Source organism: Podarcis cretensis (genome assembly GCF_951804945.1).
Source record: "Podarcis cretensis genome assembly, chromosome: 4".
Classification (NCBI taxonomy): Eukaryota; Metazoa; Chordata; class Lepidosauria; order Squamata; family Lacertidae; genus Podarcis; species Podarcis cretensis.
In genome coordinates this window covers 77,127,009-77,142,037 of record NC_137173.1, presented here as the reverse complement: position 1 = coordinate 77,142,037, position 15,029 = coordinate 77,127,009, and the positions used below count along the sequence as shown (strand labels likewise).

At 42.1% G+C, this 15,029-nt stretch overlaps 1 protein-coding gene across 4 annotated transcripts in view; it reads right to left on the bottom strand.

Annotated features, from left to right (window-relative positions):
- Positions 1–15,029, bottom strand: part of MAP4K4 (mitogen-activated protein kinase kinase kinase kinase 4) — a 136,477-nt gene that overhangs the window by 32,445 nt on the left and 89,003 nt on the right. For all 4 annotated transcript variants that reach the window (XM_079973142.1, XM_079973143.1, XM_079973144.1 and 1 more), the window contains exons 7-13: positions 14,473–14,603; positions 11,117–11,171; positions 10,492–10,570; positions 8,472–8,647; positions 6,053–6,125; positions 4,673–4,883; positions 823–984 (exon numbers count right to left, since the gene is read on the bottom strand). In XM_079973142.1, coding sequence (XP_079829268.1) covers positions 823–984; positions 4,673–4,883; positions 6,053–6,125; positions 8,472–8,647; positions 10,492–10,570; positions 11,117–11,171; positions 14,473–14,603 — 887 coding nt within the window. The remainder of the gene's footprint in view (positions 1–822; positions 985–4,672; positions 4,884–6,052; positions 6,126–8,471; positions 8,648–10,491; positions 10,571–11,116; positions 11,172–14,472; positions 14,604–15,029) is intronic.

Below are 15,029 nucleotides of genomic sequence, written 5' to 3'. Positions count from 1 at the left end.
TTACCGCCATTTCATAGGACAACCTAGCACACATGGGTATCTAATAGTAGGTAACATTTCTGCCATTATGTGCTTCAGTTACTTAATATTCATTTTTACCATTTCAGAATTCTCAAAATAAATGTCACAGCAGGGGAGGGGAAATTGTTGCAATCCAAGTACAATTACCGATAGTGGCAAGCGCTATTTTTTTTTCTGAATACAAAGTGTTAAGTTATTTCAGGCCCACTTACACAGAATATTGTTTTCCTAGTACTGACATTGATACTTATATTAAGGCATTTGATTTGATTTTTTACATCATGTATCAAATTATAATTCATTTTAAGCAGGCAAAGCTGATACGATTTGGAAAACAGGCCCCTATTAAGGCATTTTAGTGTACAAGCCTGCAAAATATATATATGCACAGTTTGAATTTGGCATTTGAAAGATGGTAATAGCACAAAACCTAAGTCCCATCTTGCCTCAGTTTAATGAATGTAATGGAAATTCACCCACCATGTCAAGCAATTTAAATGCCATAGCTCTGTGTAATAAATTTCCATATGTGCTATAGCGAGTGACTAAGAAGGGAAGCGAAGAGCCAAATATAATTCAATATAAAGCTCAGCTTCTCCAGCCTTCTTTGGGTGTGTGTGTCCCACCCCTAAATAAAACTTTATTTTGAAGCCCATTAGGTGTGACATATGCAACAAATATTCTTTTTACATGCAATATGGATGTTTTTTTTTACCACGCAAGGCTTCCTGCTGGTTTTCTTCAATATTTTGTTCTGGTGGGGAGGGAAATCATACTTAATTCGCATTGCTTCTGACTTACCTGCTCTCTCTCTACTCTCCTCTTTTCCTCCTCTGCTCTCCTTCTCTCCTCTTCTTCCTTGCGCCTCTTTTCCATTTCCTCCATTCGTTTCTTCTCCTCCTGCTCTCTCCTTCTTTGCTCCCGCTCTTGCTGCCTCCGAGCCTCCCGTTCTCTTCTTTGTTGCTGCATTTAAAATATGTATATATTGTGATGTATACAAACGTCTCACCTCGCCTAACTCTTAAATCAACCAAGTTCAGCTTTTTATTTTTCTGTCTAAGGATACTTGAGGTTTTTGCAAAAACATTGGTCAGATTTGCACCTCCTGACCAGAACATCCTTTGGATTTCCAATTCCCAAATTTTGGAATGCAGTAATTGGCCCGATACAATATCAAAATGCAGCATATCTGGAAGGAACACACTATAAAAATGTATATTTTAAGATATATATTTTTCAAAAATGCTATTTATATACAGTACATATTTAAATTTGAATTTCTGTGTGGATGTTTTTCTAAATGCACATTAATTTATATACAGCATGAAACGAATCTATGAAGCAATACATGCAAAAGTGGCAGATACTAGAAACAGGGTGATGCATCAATCAAATTTAAATGTTACTTCCCAACTTGAGGTTGGCTTCCATATAAAATCCTTAAATATGCTCGCTGGGCCAGTTAACAGTTTTTTACCCTTACCTACTGCACACTGTTACTGTGAGGATAAAATGAGAAAGGGGAGAACTATTTATGCCCTCTTGCCTCCTTGGAGGAAAGGTGTAGAATAAATATTATAATAATAAGTAATATTATTGCCACTAGTGCAAAAATGCTGTGTGTGATTAAAAAGTTGAACAGACGGCGACATCTGCTCCAATGTTTCCTGGGACGGCTTGGGAAACAATGGAGCACTCCTTCCTGTTTTAGGAGAACCCCAATCACCTATCAACGGCAATACACAAATGAGTGAGGAGGTGCCTTGTTCAGTGTAGCTGCCACCGATTTTGCTGCTGGTGGAAGACCAGGTTGGACTTGCAGCTCAGCAGTCCACACACACAGCCTACAAAAAAAAGCCCCTGCAGCCCATCTCAATACTATTATGAACTGCAGAACTTTGGGGCTTTTTCTACAGGCCCAGCTTATGTTGCTGCTTTGCCTAATATCCATCCTGAATAGTTCTAGAGAACACAAGAATGTATTGTCTTAAGGAATGGGTTGTTGGACATGTATTGCAGAAGTTCACCAGGATCTTTGTTGGATTTTATCTCAGTGCATACCTGGGGTTTCTCACATTCAGGGCACATACTCCATTTAATACACCACGTTGGCTTTCAAACTCTTATTTAAATTCTGAAAAAGAATGTATTTCCAATGCAACTCTGCAAAAAACCTCTGTCAAATCCATCTGGGTGTGTGCCAGTATTTGGAAAGCAATCCCATATTTTAAAAGGGCTGGCATTACATCCCCCGAACCTACTTATTGTATGAAATATTCCTGTAATCCCTGTCACAAAACATATGGGAAAATGCTATATAGACAGCCTTAAACCCACCACCCAAAACAAAGCAATCCATGGCTTCTTTACTATCAATATTCAGTCCACTAAAGAACATACAAAAAAGGACTTCAAATATTTGGGGGGAGGGGGAGAGCATCATTCAACTTCCCTTGATTTACTTTATTGCATTTGCAACACATAAGGTGAATTGAGGACACAGTCCTCAAGCGACTTGACTCATATATTTTTTCAGTTTCTGATTTGCTTCCTCTTCTCCCTAAATAGTTCGTTTGGTCAACATTCTTCCAAGAATCACTATTAGTGATCTGGCCAAAAAGATTCTAAATAGTTTGAGCATTAGTTGTTCTGTTCTTTTTCAAAACTGAAGATTTTTCCAGTCAAATTTTTGTCAGTTAACCCAGTAATAGGGAACATGGCAATACGGATTCAACAGAATTCAATAACATGTCTTATTAATACTTAATTCTTCATGGTACATTGCTGTATTTTTAAAACCATGACATACACCAAATGCTTCTAAACATGTACCAACTGCCTCTGCTCTGTGCAGAACACAAAATCATCCAAGGTGGTAAAGTAGCACACCACCTTTTCACAAAGTGAAAATCCTACAGAAAACATGGGAATAAATAACACACTGAACAGAAGCTTCCCCAGTTCCCAGGTTTATGTTTCCTGCTCTGCCCACTAGCTAGAAGAATATGATTCCGTCTGAGTCACTGCAATCCTGGCTCATTTACAACCAGGTCTCAAGCAGGGGGGGGGGGGGGGAGAGAAGGGCAAAGAGGAATTGCTTGTTCCTTGGCCAATAAATCATTGTTTGTCATAGTGAACATGGCATCTAAGTCAGGGCAAAGTACAATCAAACTTCTAGAAACCTCTGCCAGTTTTAGGCTAGTACATCCGCTGTCTCTGAACAATTGTCATGACATCCGGCAATATGAAAGTTTTATCTGTAGTGTTTAGTCTGTGACAGCTTCATAATAACTGAATGCCAGCGTCAAAAAAAGCTCTCATCTGTGAACTAGCCCTCAGGTAATTATTTAAAAGTATTTCAGTCTGCCGAGTCTTGCTGTTTGTGTGAAACTAAGACAAGAATGATTATATAAGAACTTCTAAAAACAACAAAACTGTCTCACAAAGCAGGAAAAACGCAAACAATTTAAGGAAGCCGTTGAGCGCCTTGTAAGCATCAAAACTGGAGTTAGGAGAAAGTAGGCAACACCATGTTTTTCTAGAGCCCAATTTGAGCACTAGCAATCTTGCGTTTGTCAATGCAGAGCATCCTGCCCCTAGCTTCTGCGTGAGGAGAATGACCCACCTGAAGCATAGCCCCATATATATGTGAGAAGGCCTACTGGATTCAGGAACTACGATTGTGCAGAGCTCCAGGTCAAATAAAAGCCTTCACCCACACAGGTGCACACATGGTGTCTTAGTTGTTACATAGAGCCATGCCCTTTTTGTGAAAGGGGTGGGGAGCGAGCCACTAGATGTCACAGCCGCTTGCTCACAGCTGCTGTGTTGAAGGAACACACCCCAATTAGGCTTAAATGATGAACACAGGCACAAAGTTTGTGCCCAACATTGGTAGGGCTGATGCTGTCTGCGTGTGACGACTGTTGCATCAGGAAAAGCTGACCAGGACTGCTCTCGATGTGACATCCATGCGCCAGGATGCACTAGTCTGCATGGCGTCTCCCAACGCTGCGCAGCCCAGGGCGACAGCCTGCCAGGCTTCTTCTACCCCCTCAAGATTAGGGGGCTGAGCCCCTTCCCAGTGGACATTGGGGGGGCAGGGCTGTAGAGGCCTCAGCCTCATACAGTTGGCACACCTCATGGTTGAATAATCCAGCAGGCAGGTATTGGTTACTTTCAGCATGTTTAGGCTAGGATTACATTTTGTGCGTTTTGTATCACGTCATCATATCATACTTGATGCATTACTGTATTTTAATATTTTGTTGGAAGCCACCCAGAGTGGCTGGGGAAGCCCGGCCAGATGGGTGGGGTATAAATTATTATTATTATTATTATTATTATTATTATTATTATTATTATTATAGAAATGGCCTGATAGCCTCCAAACCTTAGCACCCAATTCAGACACTGCAGGACAGAAAGGAAGCTGCAAAACAGACAACTAAAACTCCCCCTTTGGCTTGGCTGTTCCTGATCATTAGACCTATTGCCTCAATCCAACTATTCTAGCATCAGAAACGCCACAGCAGGAGGTGTTTATTCAGAGGCTCCAGCATTTTCAGGATCTTAGGAGAGAATCTGTATCCTTTGGCCCTTTTAACAAAAGGTGAAAAGAGTAGACTTTTCCGTTCTGGCCTGTTTCTACCTCTTCTAGTCTCCTCCTCTGCTCTTTCTGCTGTTCAATGCGCTTTTGTCTCTCTGCCAGCAGCTGTCGCTTGTATTCCTCTTGCTCTCGGAGCTGCTGTTCCTGTAGCAGCTGTTGTCTCCGAAGAGCTTCAGAACGTTCCTTGTTTTCCTGCTGCAATCTCAGGAAATCACGTCTGAGGGTAGATTCTCCAGGCACATTAACAATAGAACTGTAAGAAGGAGAAGGGGGGAGTTATTAAAACAACAAACAAAAGCCAGTAAGTAAATAACTCAAGCATGCTGCTGGGAACTTTTTCATTTCACATCTTTCTTTGATTTCCCCTGGGGAACACTAAAATGTACAGTAACACTGCAGGAGGGGGGGTTGGGAGTGCCAAATCAGCAGAAATCAGAATGTAGTCAATTTTCTCCAGAAGTATGAACAAAAATCTGGGTGTTTTGCTTTCTTGTTTTTAAGGGGAAATGATCTCTCTCTCTCTCTCTCTCTCTCTCTCTCTCTCTCTCTCTCTCTCACACACACACACACACACACACACACAGCTGGTTCTTAGTAATCTCCAAGTTATTCATTGCAATGTCTCAAGCATCTTTATGCTTTGCAGTGCTTATCATATCCCAAGATTTGCCTAGGCTACCATTTGGTATGTTTGGTATTTCGAGATCTTTAATATTGAGCAAACAAACAATATTTTACATTTGCCCCTGCATTATGGGAAATGAGGTCATTGCTTTGCTTCTGGTCGTGTGACACTGGACCTCTCATGTGCCGTTGTTGCAATCATTTAAACATTATTCCATCTTGCGGAGAGGATTAGGCCAAGACGAAGCGAATGAGCTTCACACCTAAGCTGGGATTTGAACCTTGGTGAGCTTTCTGTGCTCAAACAAAATGTTCCAAGCTGCTGCACACTCAACTCTAAGCTGGACGGCAATCCTAACAAGGGTTCAGAACAAATGATAAAATTGATTCCCTGCCCCCCAACACAAACAGACAGAGAGAGAAACTCCTTATTCTACACCAATCATTAATATTAAGGATTCTACCCCTGCCTTTTAAGAGTAAGACTTTAGTGTCATGGAGGGTGGGGCTATCAAAGGCTATGAGCCAAGATGCCTATGTTGTACCTCCACTGTCAGAGACAACTTGGCCCTTTATACCAGCTGCTGGGAATTAAAGCGGGGAGGGTGCTGTTACACTCCAGGACCTGCTTGGTGGCACCTGTCCGGCTACTGTGAGAAGAGGATACTGAACCAGATGGGCCTTTGGTCTGCTCTTGTTTTCTTGAGTTTGGTGATCTTGCAAACCAGATCTCCACAGAGAATTTTTAACTGACCCCTAACATTTCTCTGTTGGATCATCATGTTAGAGATACACTACCTTGGCTCTCCTTCTTGTTCAGGCACTTCCTCTTCCTCTTCTTCACTTCCACTATATTCATATTCAGTTTCATCTGGTAGGAGTGGGGTGGGGTGGGGAGAATGTGGCAGGAGAAAACAGTCGTGAAAACAATTATCCCGGGATGTTTAAACCCCACATTCCAAATAGAACATAGGAGTTCTATGCAAAAGCTGTTTTATCAGCCAAAGCTTTGGGAAAGCTCCAAGATAATGATGATAATAATAGGCAATTTCACCAACATGAGTATTTCACCAACTATAGTAATGATGTGAAAAGGACACACGACGCCCTTCCTAGTGAATTTTAGGGAGGCAGTTTCAGAAACACAGGGCAATTATTCACACTAGAGAGTGTGAAAAATATTGTTGCTGCGAACCGTCCAAAGCTACTCCACCAGACGAGGAGCACGAAATTAAACCCAGGAATTCAATGTGGAAATTTTAGATACACAGTACACCAGTACTACAACTCTCTCTCTACTCAGGGCTCTCAATCCTATCTTCAAAATGACCACTTTGGAAGAGGTCAAAGATAAATATTGGGGCTGGATTCCAAAGCGCTATTTCAGGTGGAATTTCTGACACTTTTTTGACATCTAACTGGCAGGTTGCTGTGCCATTTTGTAAACACCTTTTGCAGTAATTTCCCACTTCAGGAAACTGCTTTTCAGGAAACTCATCCAGAACCTAGTGGGCATGCAGAACTAGTTGCATGCTTTTTAAAATGTCTACGTTTTCTAAGATGTCTTAGAAATCACAGTACTGACTTTCTACCCATTCTTTAAAGCTAACGTGGGCAACTTGTGGTTCGGGGGCTGAATGCTGCCTCAGCACCTCCTTCTCATGAGTATTCAATTCCTTTCCTCGTTTTGAAAAGTGTTCTTCCCTCTTTCTATGCAGTTGCAGAACAAATGGAAAGTGCAGTATTATATCTGATTAAAATAAATTGATGCCCACCCCCAGAGGTATGGTGTTGGGGATAATTTTGTTCCGAGTGGTGCTTATTCCAGATTAGCCCAACCCCAAATGAATTACTACAAAGGAAATTCATGCCTTGGCAGAAAAGTAAGGCTGTCCTCCCCCACTACCACCACCACTGCCTAAAACAGCAGTTCTCAACCTGTGGGTCCCCAGATGTTGTTGGACTACAACTCCCATCACCCCTAGCTAGCAAGGCCGGAGCTCAGGGATGATGGGAGTTAATTGTAGTCCAACAACATCTGGGGACCCACAGGTTGAGAACCGCTGGCCTAAAAGGTTTGTGCTTCCTTTGCGAGGTATGAGTTGAATGCAATGGTGAGCATTAACAGACCACCCCACCACAAAACAGCGACTCCTATGGGGTGGTAATACAAAATAAAACACTTCAAACACAACTGAAACTTGTGGACTCAAACGAGAGAAAGCGAAATAGCTATTTTGCATCTATTAGAATATCTATATGGTAGAAGACCTATTGCACAGACACACATCCTTTCTCTGCTCTGTCAGTTGACTAGTGACAGCAGAGACAAAGGCGAGGTCATCCCAGCCCTGGTATCAGCAGAGGACGAGGGCTGCTTGGCTGGTGCATAAATTTCCATTGCAGCAAACTGTCCAAGTCCCAACTTGATGTAGATCCTGCTAACCACTTGCCCAAACTGATTTCCAACTTCTCTTTCATTCTACTCCTTCACTTCTATGGTCCTGTCACAGGGCAAAAAAATATATGATACCTTGGCTCCCGAACGCCTCTGTTATCGTACGTTTCCGTTCCCAAACGCCGAAAACCTGGAAGTAAATGCTTGGGTTCTCAAACGTTTTTTGGAACCTGAACGTCCGACGCAGCTTCCGCTTGAGTGCAAGAAGCTCTTGCAACCAATCGGAAACCACGCCTCGGTTGTTGAATGTTTCAGAAGCCGAACAGGCTTCCAGAACAGATTGCGTTCGACCACCAAGGTTTGATTGTAATCATTTAATGCAAAGCATGCAATATTGTTTTTCCTTAAATTATAGGCAGGCAGGGTGGGTGTCTTACTGGGAAGGCAGCATGAGGGAGGTCTGATCTCTTCATTATCCCACCAATATTTTCCCTCCCCATGAGCTATGGCTAGGAGCCTTACGAGGGGAAATTCCCCGTGGTTGCCAATGGCTTCTAGCCATGCAGAAAGTTGGGATTGCTTGGGATCATGATGTGGCACTGGAGAAATAAGCCTCCCCTCCTCACACCCAGCAAGAATCGACCTACCTGTAACCTGCAATTATTTAAGGGAAATCAAAATATATACCTGCATCTAGTTTGGTCCTTAGTTTGTAATCCAGAACACCTGTGATTTATTTTATATACCGCTCTAGAACAAACATTACTACTACAACATGCACACAAACACTGTGGCTGTAGTTTCGAAAAGATCACATACCCTTTTCGCCTCTCTTCTTCTTGGTTCTGTCTATGTGATCTTTAAGCTGGATTCGGACTTGCCTTTCATTTGGCTGATCGCGTATAAATGGATGTTTTAAAAGCTGCTCTGTAGAAGGTCGTTGCATATAGTTCTTCACTAAACAGCCCTCTATAAAACTAAAGAACTTTTTTGACCTGAGCAAAAAGAAAATGACACACATTTCGAGTCATTTTGACAAGATCAGAATTTATTTAGCAAGGTTCACCTTGCATCCTAAAAAGTGGCAGGACCAATCTCTGACAAACAAATTTGGCTGAATGCGACACAAAATGTGAGGGCAATAACTTCACAAGGAAAAGCAATTATATTTGCATGTATTATCTTAGGGGAGTCATTATCACATTTTTCTAACTCAATAACAAATGCAAGCAGTGCTATACAAATTTAGAGAGTTATCTTTCTAGAAATAAATGGTAAATAAGTGCCTGGTTCAAACTGAGCCTATTTTTCCTGGGGAAATAGCTTTAAATTAGCATGAGTCCCCATTCTGGCCAACCAATCAAAATAGAGATCCACAGGAACCTCAGGTGCACATGATCAGTCAGTCATTCTCTCTCTCTCTCACACACACACACACACACACACAAAAATTCAACAAAGGACAGCTCCATTTAATTTCCTTAAATGTAATTTATAAAAAGAGTTCTAAAACATTAGCACAAGAACTCTGCATTCCTGAACATAACTAGAGTCACCTTGAGGTTCTCAGTGGCTGTCAAAGTTATTCATAAAAGTGGTTTGGCTTAAAAATACAATCTGATAGAGTTAATGAATTTCTGTCATCTGGTGAGATGGATAGCCATACCATTCGCTGTTTGCAATTATTATAGTGAAAGACTTCATGAATTTTAACAAATACCTTCAACATGGAAGCCAGGAGTTGGGTGGCATTTGCCCACTCCCTTATTATATGTTGTGTCATTTTCAGCTTCAGTGGCTGCAGAATTTGTCAGCCTAACAAGAAGCTGGTGTCAACCATGCCTATTTTTTGTCCTTTATTTTAACATGTAAGCATTGCTAAGAACCATTAAAACTATATAATGATCTCAGCTCGGGCTCTCACTCAGTAATTAAGAATTTTCAGACACCTGTGAATTATTTTTCAGGTCTTTAGAAGTAACACAATGGCCACTTTTGGACACTAAACCTCAGTTCAGCACTATATAAACAACCCTAGCAACCTGCTGGGCTTGAATACGAAAGCTTTTCCTGGTCATTTCATCCCAACCAAGGACCATGTTTAACACCACCTATGGTTGATTTTGGGGACGCAGGTGGCGCTGTGGGTTAAAGCCTCAGCGCCTAGGGCTTGCCGATCAAAAGGTCGGCGGTTCGAATCCCTGCGGCGGGGTGCGCTCCCGCTGCTCGGTCCCAGCGCCTGCCAACCTAGCAGTTCAAAAGCACCTCCGGGTGCAAGTAGATAAATAGGGACCGCTTACCAGCGGGAAGGTAAACGGCGTTTCCGTGTGCGGCTCTGGCTCTGGCTCTGGCTCTGGCTCTGGCCAGAGCAGCGATGTCACGCTGGCCACGTGACCCGGAAGTGTCTCCGGACAGCGCTGGCCCCTGGCCTCTTAAGTGAGATGGGCGCACAACCCCAGAGTCTGTCAAGACTGGCCCGTACGGGCAGGGGTACCTTTACCTTTACCTTTTTATGGTTGATTTTAGCAACCCAGCTTTATAATTCACAGTTCCCATTTTTCTTATTCTGAAACTCAACATAGTTATGTTAAATCACGACCCTAAGTTTGAAAGTAATGACAAGCAACATTTAAAGGAAAGTGAAAACTTCTGAACTGCTCCTGAGCATAGGAAGAGGAGGAGAAAGCAGATCACACAAGCCTGAAAAGAGGCAAGGCACATTCAATGTGGCTCTGAACAGTGGTTCTGCATTATGTCCGAACGTGGCCTTTCTGTCTTGTGAAAGGAAAAATGCTGTATTACAACCAATACCCAACTTCCCATTATAGCAACCACATACCATTTCTTCGATTTTAGCCGTGGAGGAGGATTTCTAGGAATAAGAAACAGGGCGCGCATTGGATGCATGTCGCAGAGAGCTAGAAATAAATAAGAAAAAAAAGCATTTCATTCTCTGCACCGAGGCATTTTATGGAAATTGCTATTTCTGATAACCCATAGAAACGGGGGGGGGGGGGGGACTTGAGACTTAAGTTTCCTTGGCAAGACTATCCACTAAAGATTGTTCTTTACAGTTTACACAAACACAAAGCATTGATACTGCTGCAGCATATCTGTTTAAAGATCTGATGTCTCTCATCAGAAAGTTTATATGGATTCAATAAATCTCAGTTACAAGGTTTCTCCCATTGTTTTGTTTCTATAGCCCTGGCACAACCACAAAGTAATGATTTGGCACAGGGCTATCTGGCAAAAGGCGCTACTATTTATAGTGCTTTATTTTTATGCTGCTAGAGGAGGTGGGGTGGGAATCCAAGAGAACAGAAATCGACCGTTATGCTTTCAAAAATCTCAAGTGTAAGCTTCGGTTACAAAGAACAAGTTTCAGAATATAGGTTTCAGAATTTAAAAAAAAAAAACAAAAAAACCATCAGGCCAGTAGAAAATGGATACATATCACTTACGAGGAGCACCTTCTGCCATCTCGATAGCTGTAATGCCACATGACCAAAGGTCACTCTGCAAAAAGACGCCATATGTTAGCAAACACTTTTATCCATTTTTCTTTTCAGTCTCTGATGCACTGCATATCGAATTGCATAAACCTAGACTTTCCTTTTACCTTATTATGGGTGGGGAAAACAATACCCAAATAGGAATATTTAAACTGACTAATGGGGAACTTATTGTTTAGCATCTATACAGCCAATCTCATGTAAGTCAAACTCTAAGTAATATATAATTTTTTTCCCCTCCTTTACACTCCCCCCCCCTCCAACAAACCCCCATGTCTTCCGTCCATGAAGTAACATTTCTGGAATTTTTACAAATCAAAAGCTTTTTGCTATTTGGTGAATGTAATTACATAGAAACCAAACAAAATTGAGGGGTGCTGACACCAACAGAAAGCAAATATGGAGCTAAACTAAGCTCAAGGAAGACTCCTAAAATACACACTTAAAGAGGAAGGCTAAAAAAATTACTCCAAAGAGGTCACAGCCATGTTGCTTATTCTATTCTAAAATAAACATAGGGATGAATTTCTGATTATAGGAGGCAAGAAGACTTAAGATGCTACTGCTGTTTTTCCACGGGCTAGTTGTCCTAAGCTCTAGTTCCCAAGTATTCCCACAATGCTCCTGTAGGATGAGATACATAAAATGATTTTTTTTCCCAGGATGTTTGGTAGATTAAAGAAAATCTTAACATTCTAGTGCTGCCCAGAGATAGAAATGTCTCTGTCAGCAATAACAGACAGGAGATAACAATTATGGGTGGAGGAACACTTTGATTTCCCAGAAGAGACCCACTAGGTGGCAATTTGAGGACACTGTGATAGCTAAAAAGACAGCCTTATTCACCACTATCACAACAACTGCAAATTCGTAACATTATCAGTGTCTGAATTCATCTTCTTTTGCACATGATGAGATACCAGGGCTCATTTCCTGAGGCCCTTCTTTGTGTGCCTCCTCCGTGAAAGGTCCAGAGGGTGGCAGCATGAGAACAGGCCTTTCCTGCCATGGCTCCCCATTTCTTGAAGGGTGCCAGCCAGAAACATTTATCTATAACCAGGCCTTTAACTAATTTAACAATCTATGGCTGTGGTGGTGGCAGCGATATTGTTTTTGTTCGTTATTAGGGTAGGTATTCTTTGTGTTTTTAATATTGTAAACAGCTCTGTGACCTTTTGATGAAGAGTGGTATAGAAATTTTAATGATGATGATGATAATGCTCGCTGTCCACTTCTTCTGTCCTTCCCTTCTCTCACATATTCTCAAAATCGACTGTGTTTCAGAACACTATGATATACCTAACAAAAATAGTATCTCGTCTTACGTAAGATCTTATTCTCAAGGGCAATTAAGGATTTCAAGTTCCCGAGTTTTATTTAGATTAATGCACTGTTTCTAGCAATGAGAATTAAATATTTTAGTCTCTTTTCTCCTGTGGTTGCCTAAGAGGTGCTTAGATATTTCCATAGGGCTGCTTTAAAAGGAACCTAGCTTTAAAGGAGAAAGAGAAGGAAACAAATTATGAAACAAGACCATTTAACCTTGATAGCCCATAAAGGCTGAGGTTTGTTGCATCTATTGATGCTCAGACAGAAAAAGTCAAATAAGGACAATCATCTCATATCTAATACCAGTTTCAGATGAACAACTAAACCATGGGCATGGGTGAATGCTTGCTTCCCCCTGCTTCCTCACATTAGGGAAGAATGAAAGCTTCCTCTTAGAACAAATCACAGTTGCATGTTATGTCCAAAGAAACCAGGGTCTTAAACCACAACACAACAAACTTTGGTTTCTTTTGAAGCTGAACTTCAGTTCTCCTTTCACAGAAGAAGAAATGGAGGTGGGATGGGAGAATCATATCAACCAGGGGTGACCCTTGGCCCAATTTCATGTGAGCTACACAGAAAGAAAGCGTGGAGGAAAGGAGAATTTAGGGGCACCTTCACATTTCCAATGGGACGCGGGTGGCGGGTGGGTTAAACCACAGAGCCTAGGACTTGCCGATCAGAAGGTCAGCAGTTCAAATCCCCGTGACGGGGTGAGTTCCCGTTGCTCAGTCCCTGCTCATGCCAACCTAGCAGTTCAAAAGCACATCAAAGTGCAAGTAGCTAAATAGGCACCACTCCGGCAGGAAGGTAAACGGTGTTTCCGTTTGCTGCTCTGGTTCGCCAGAAGCAGCTTAGTCATGCTGGCCACATGACCCGGAAGCTGTACACTGGCTCCCTCGGCCAACAAAGCGAGATGAGCACCGCAACCCCAGAGTCGGTCACGACTGGACCTAATGGTCAGGGGTCCCTTTACCTTTACCTTCACATCAAGGGAAGTAATAGTGCCATTGTATTCTGCTCTGGTCAGACCTCACCTGGAGTACTGTGTCCAGTTCTGGGCACCACAGTTCAAGAAGGACACTGACAAACTGGAACGTGTCCAGAGGAGGGCAACCAAAATGGTCAAAGGCCTGGAAACGATGCCTTATGAGGAACGGCTAAGGGAGCTGGGCATGTTTAGCCTGGAGAAGAGGAGGTTAAGGGGTGATATGATAGCCATGTTCAAATATATAAAAGGATGTCACATAACGGAGGGAGAAAGGTTGTTTTCTGCTGCTCCAGAGAAGCGGACACGGAGCAATGGATCCAAACTACAAGAAAGAAGATTCCACCTAAACATTAGGAAAAACTTCCTGAAAGAGCTGTTCGACAGTGGAATTTGCTGCCAAGGAGTGCGGTGGAGTCTCCTTCTTTGGAGGCCTTTAAGCAGAGGCTTGACAACCATATGTCAGGAGTGCTCTGATGGTGTTTCCTGCTTGGCAGGGGGTTGGACTCGATGGCCCTTGTGGTCTCTTCCAACTCTATGATTCTATGATTCTATGATTTCCAACACTGAAAGCCCTCTATGAAGGGTGTGAGAGAGGGGAGAAGGGAGTATGAAACTTGTGTGCAGACACTCAACTTTGACTGCCCATGTATTTATTTTCACTGTGCGCGCACACACAAGCTGCACAAAGCCACACACAAAAATAGAAAGGTTGTCTTAAGATTGCCACATGTGGGTTTCATGCTCCTTTCTATATAGGAGTTTTCCGTGTAGGAAATGCACTGTTAAGCTTTATACTACATGCCTTAATTTATTAGGTTATACTGTCTGTGCCTGCTTTCCACTCCACTTAATCAACTGTAAGAGAAATTCCTTAGAAAAGCAAAGGGGGGAGGGAGTCATGTCTTCCAAGCACAGCACCTATGATAAATACAGAATTTGTAGAACACTCAATACACCCCAACAACTATGTTAATATTTCTCTTACTCTGTAGTCATATGTAGCATCTGGATTTTCATCACAGGCAATAACTTCTGGGGCCATCCAGTAAGGCGTGCCAATAAAGGTATTTCTCCTACCGACTGTTCTGTCCAGCTGAGCACTAACACCAAAGTCCACTACGTCAAGAACAGAAAAAAGAAGAATCAAAACACACTGAAGCGAGATCTCCAGGATCACTGTAAAATAAATAGGTGTTCTGGCAATATGTTGCAGATATATATGCCAAGGCTTCTACAATTCGGAAAATGAGTTAAAATGGACATTTATACGGATCGATGCTAGAGTAGAAAGTAATCTTCAACACATCTCATGGGTTTACTGGCAAGATAGCATCCATATCAAACAAAGGGCTGCAAGAACATTGTCCACAAAATGTTCTTTTCTATCTAGCTGCATGCACAAAGCCAAGTAAGTGGTTCCCTTTTTGAAGGAAGAAGGGTGGAATAATCAAGGGCCATGTGCCACATTTAGCAGATTTTGAACATACTAAATCAAACCATGGCTTAGCACAAACATGCGAACTGTGGGGCTGAGAGGGGATT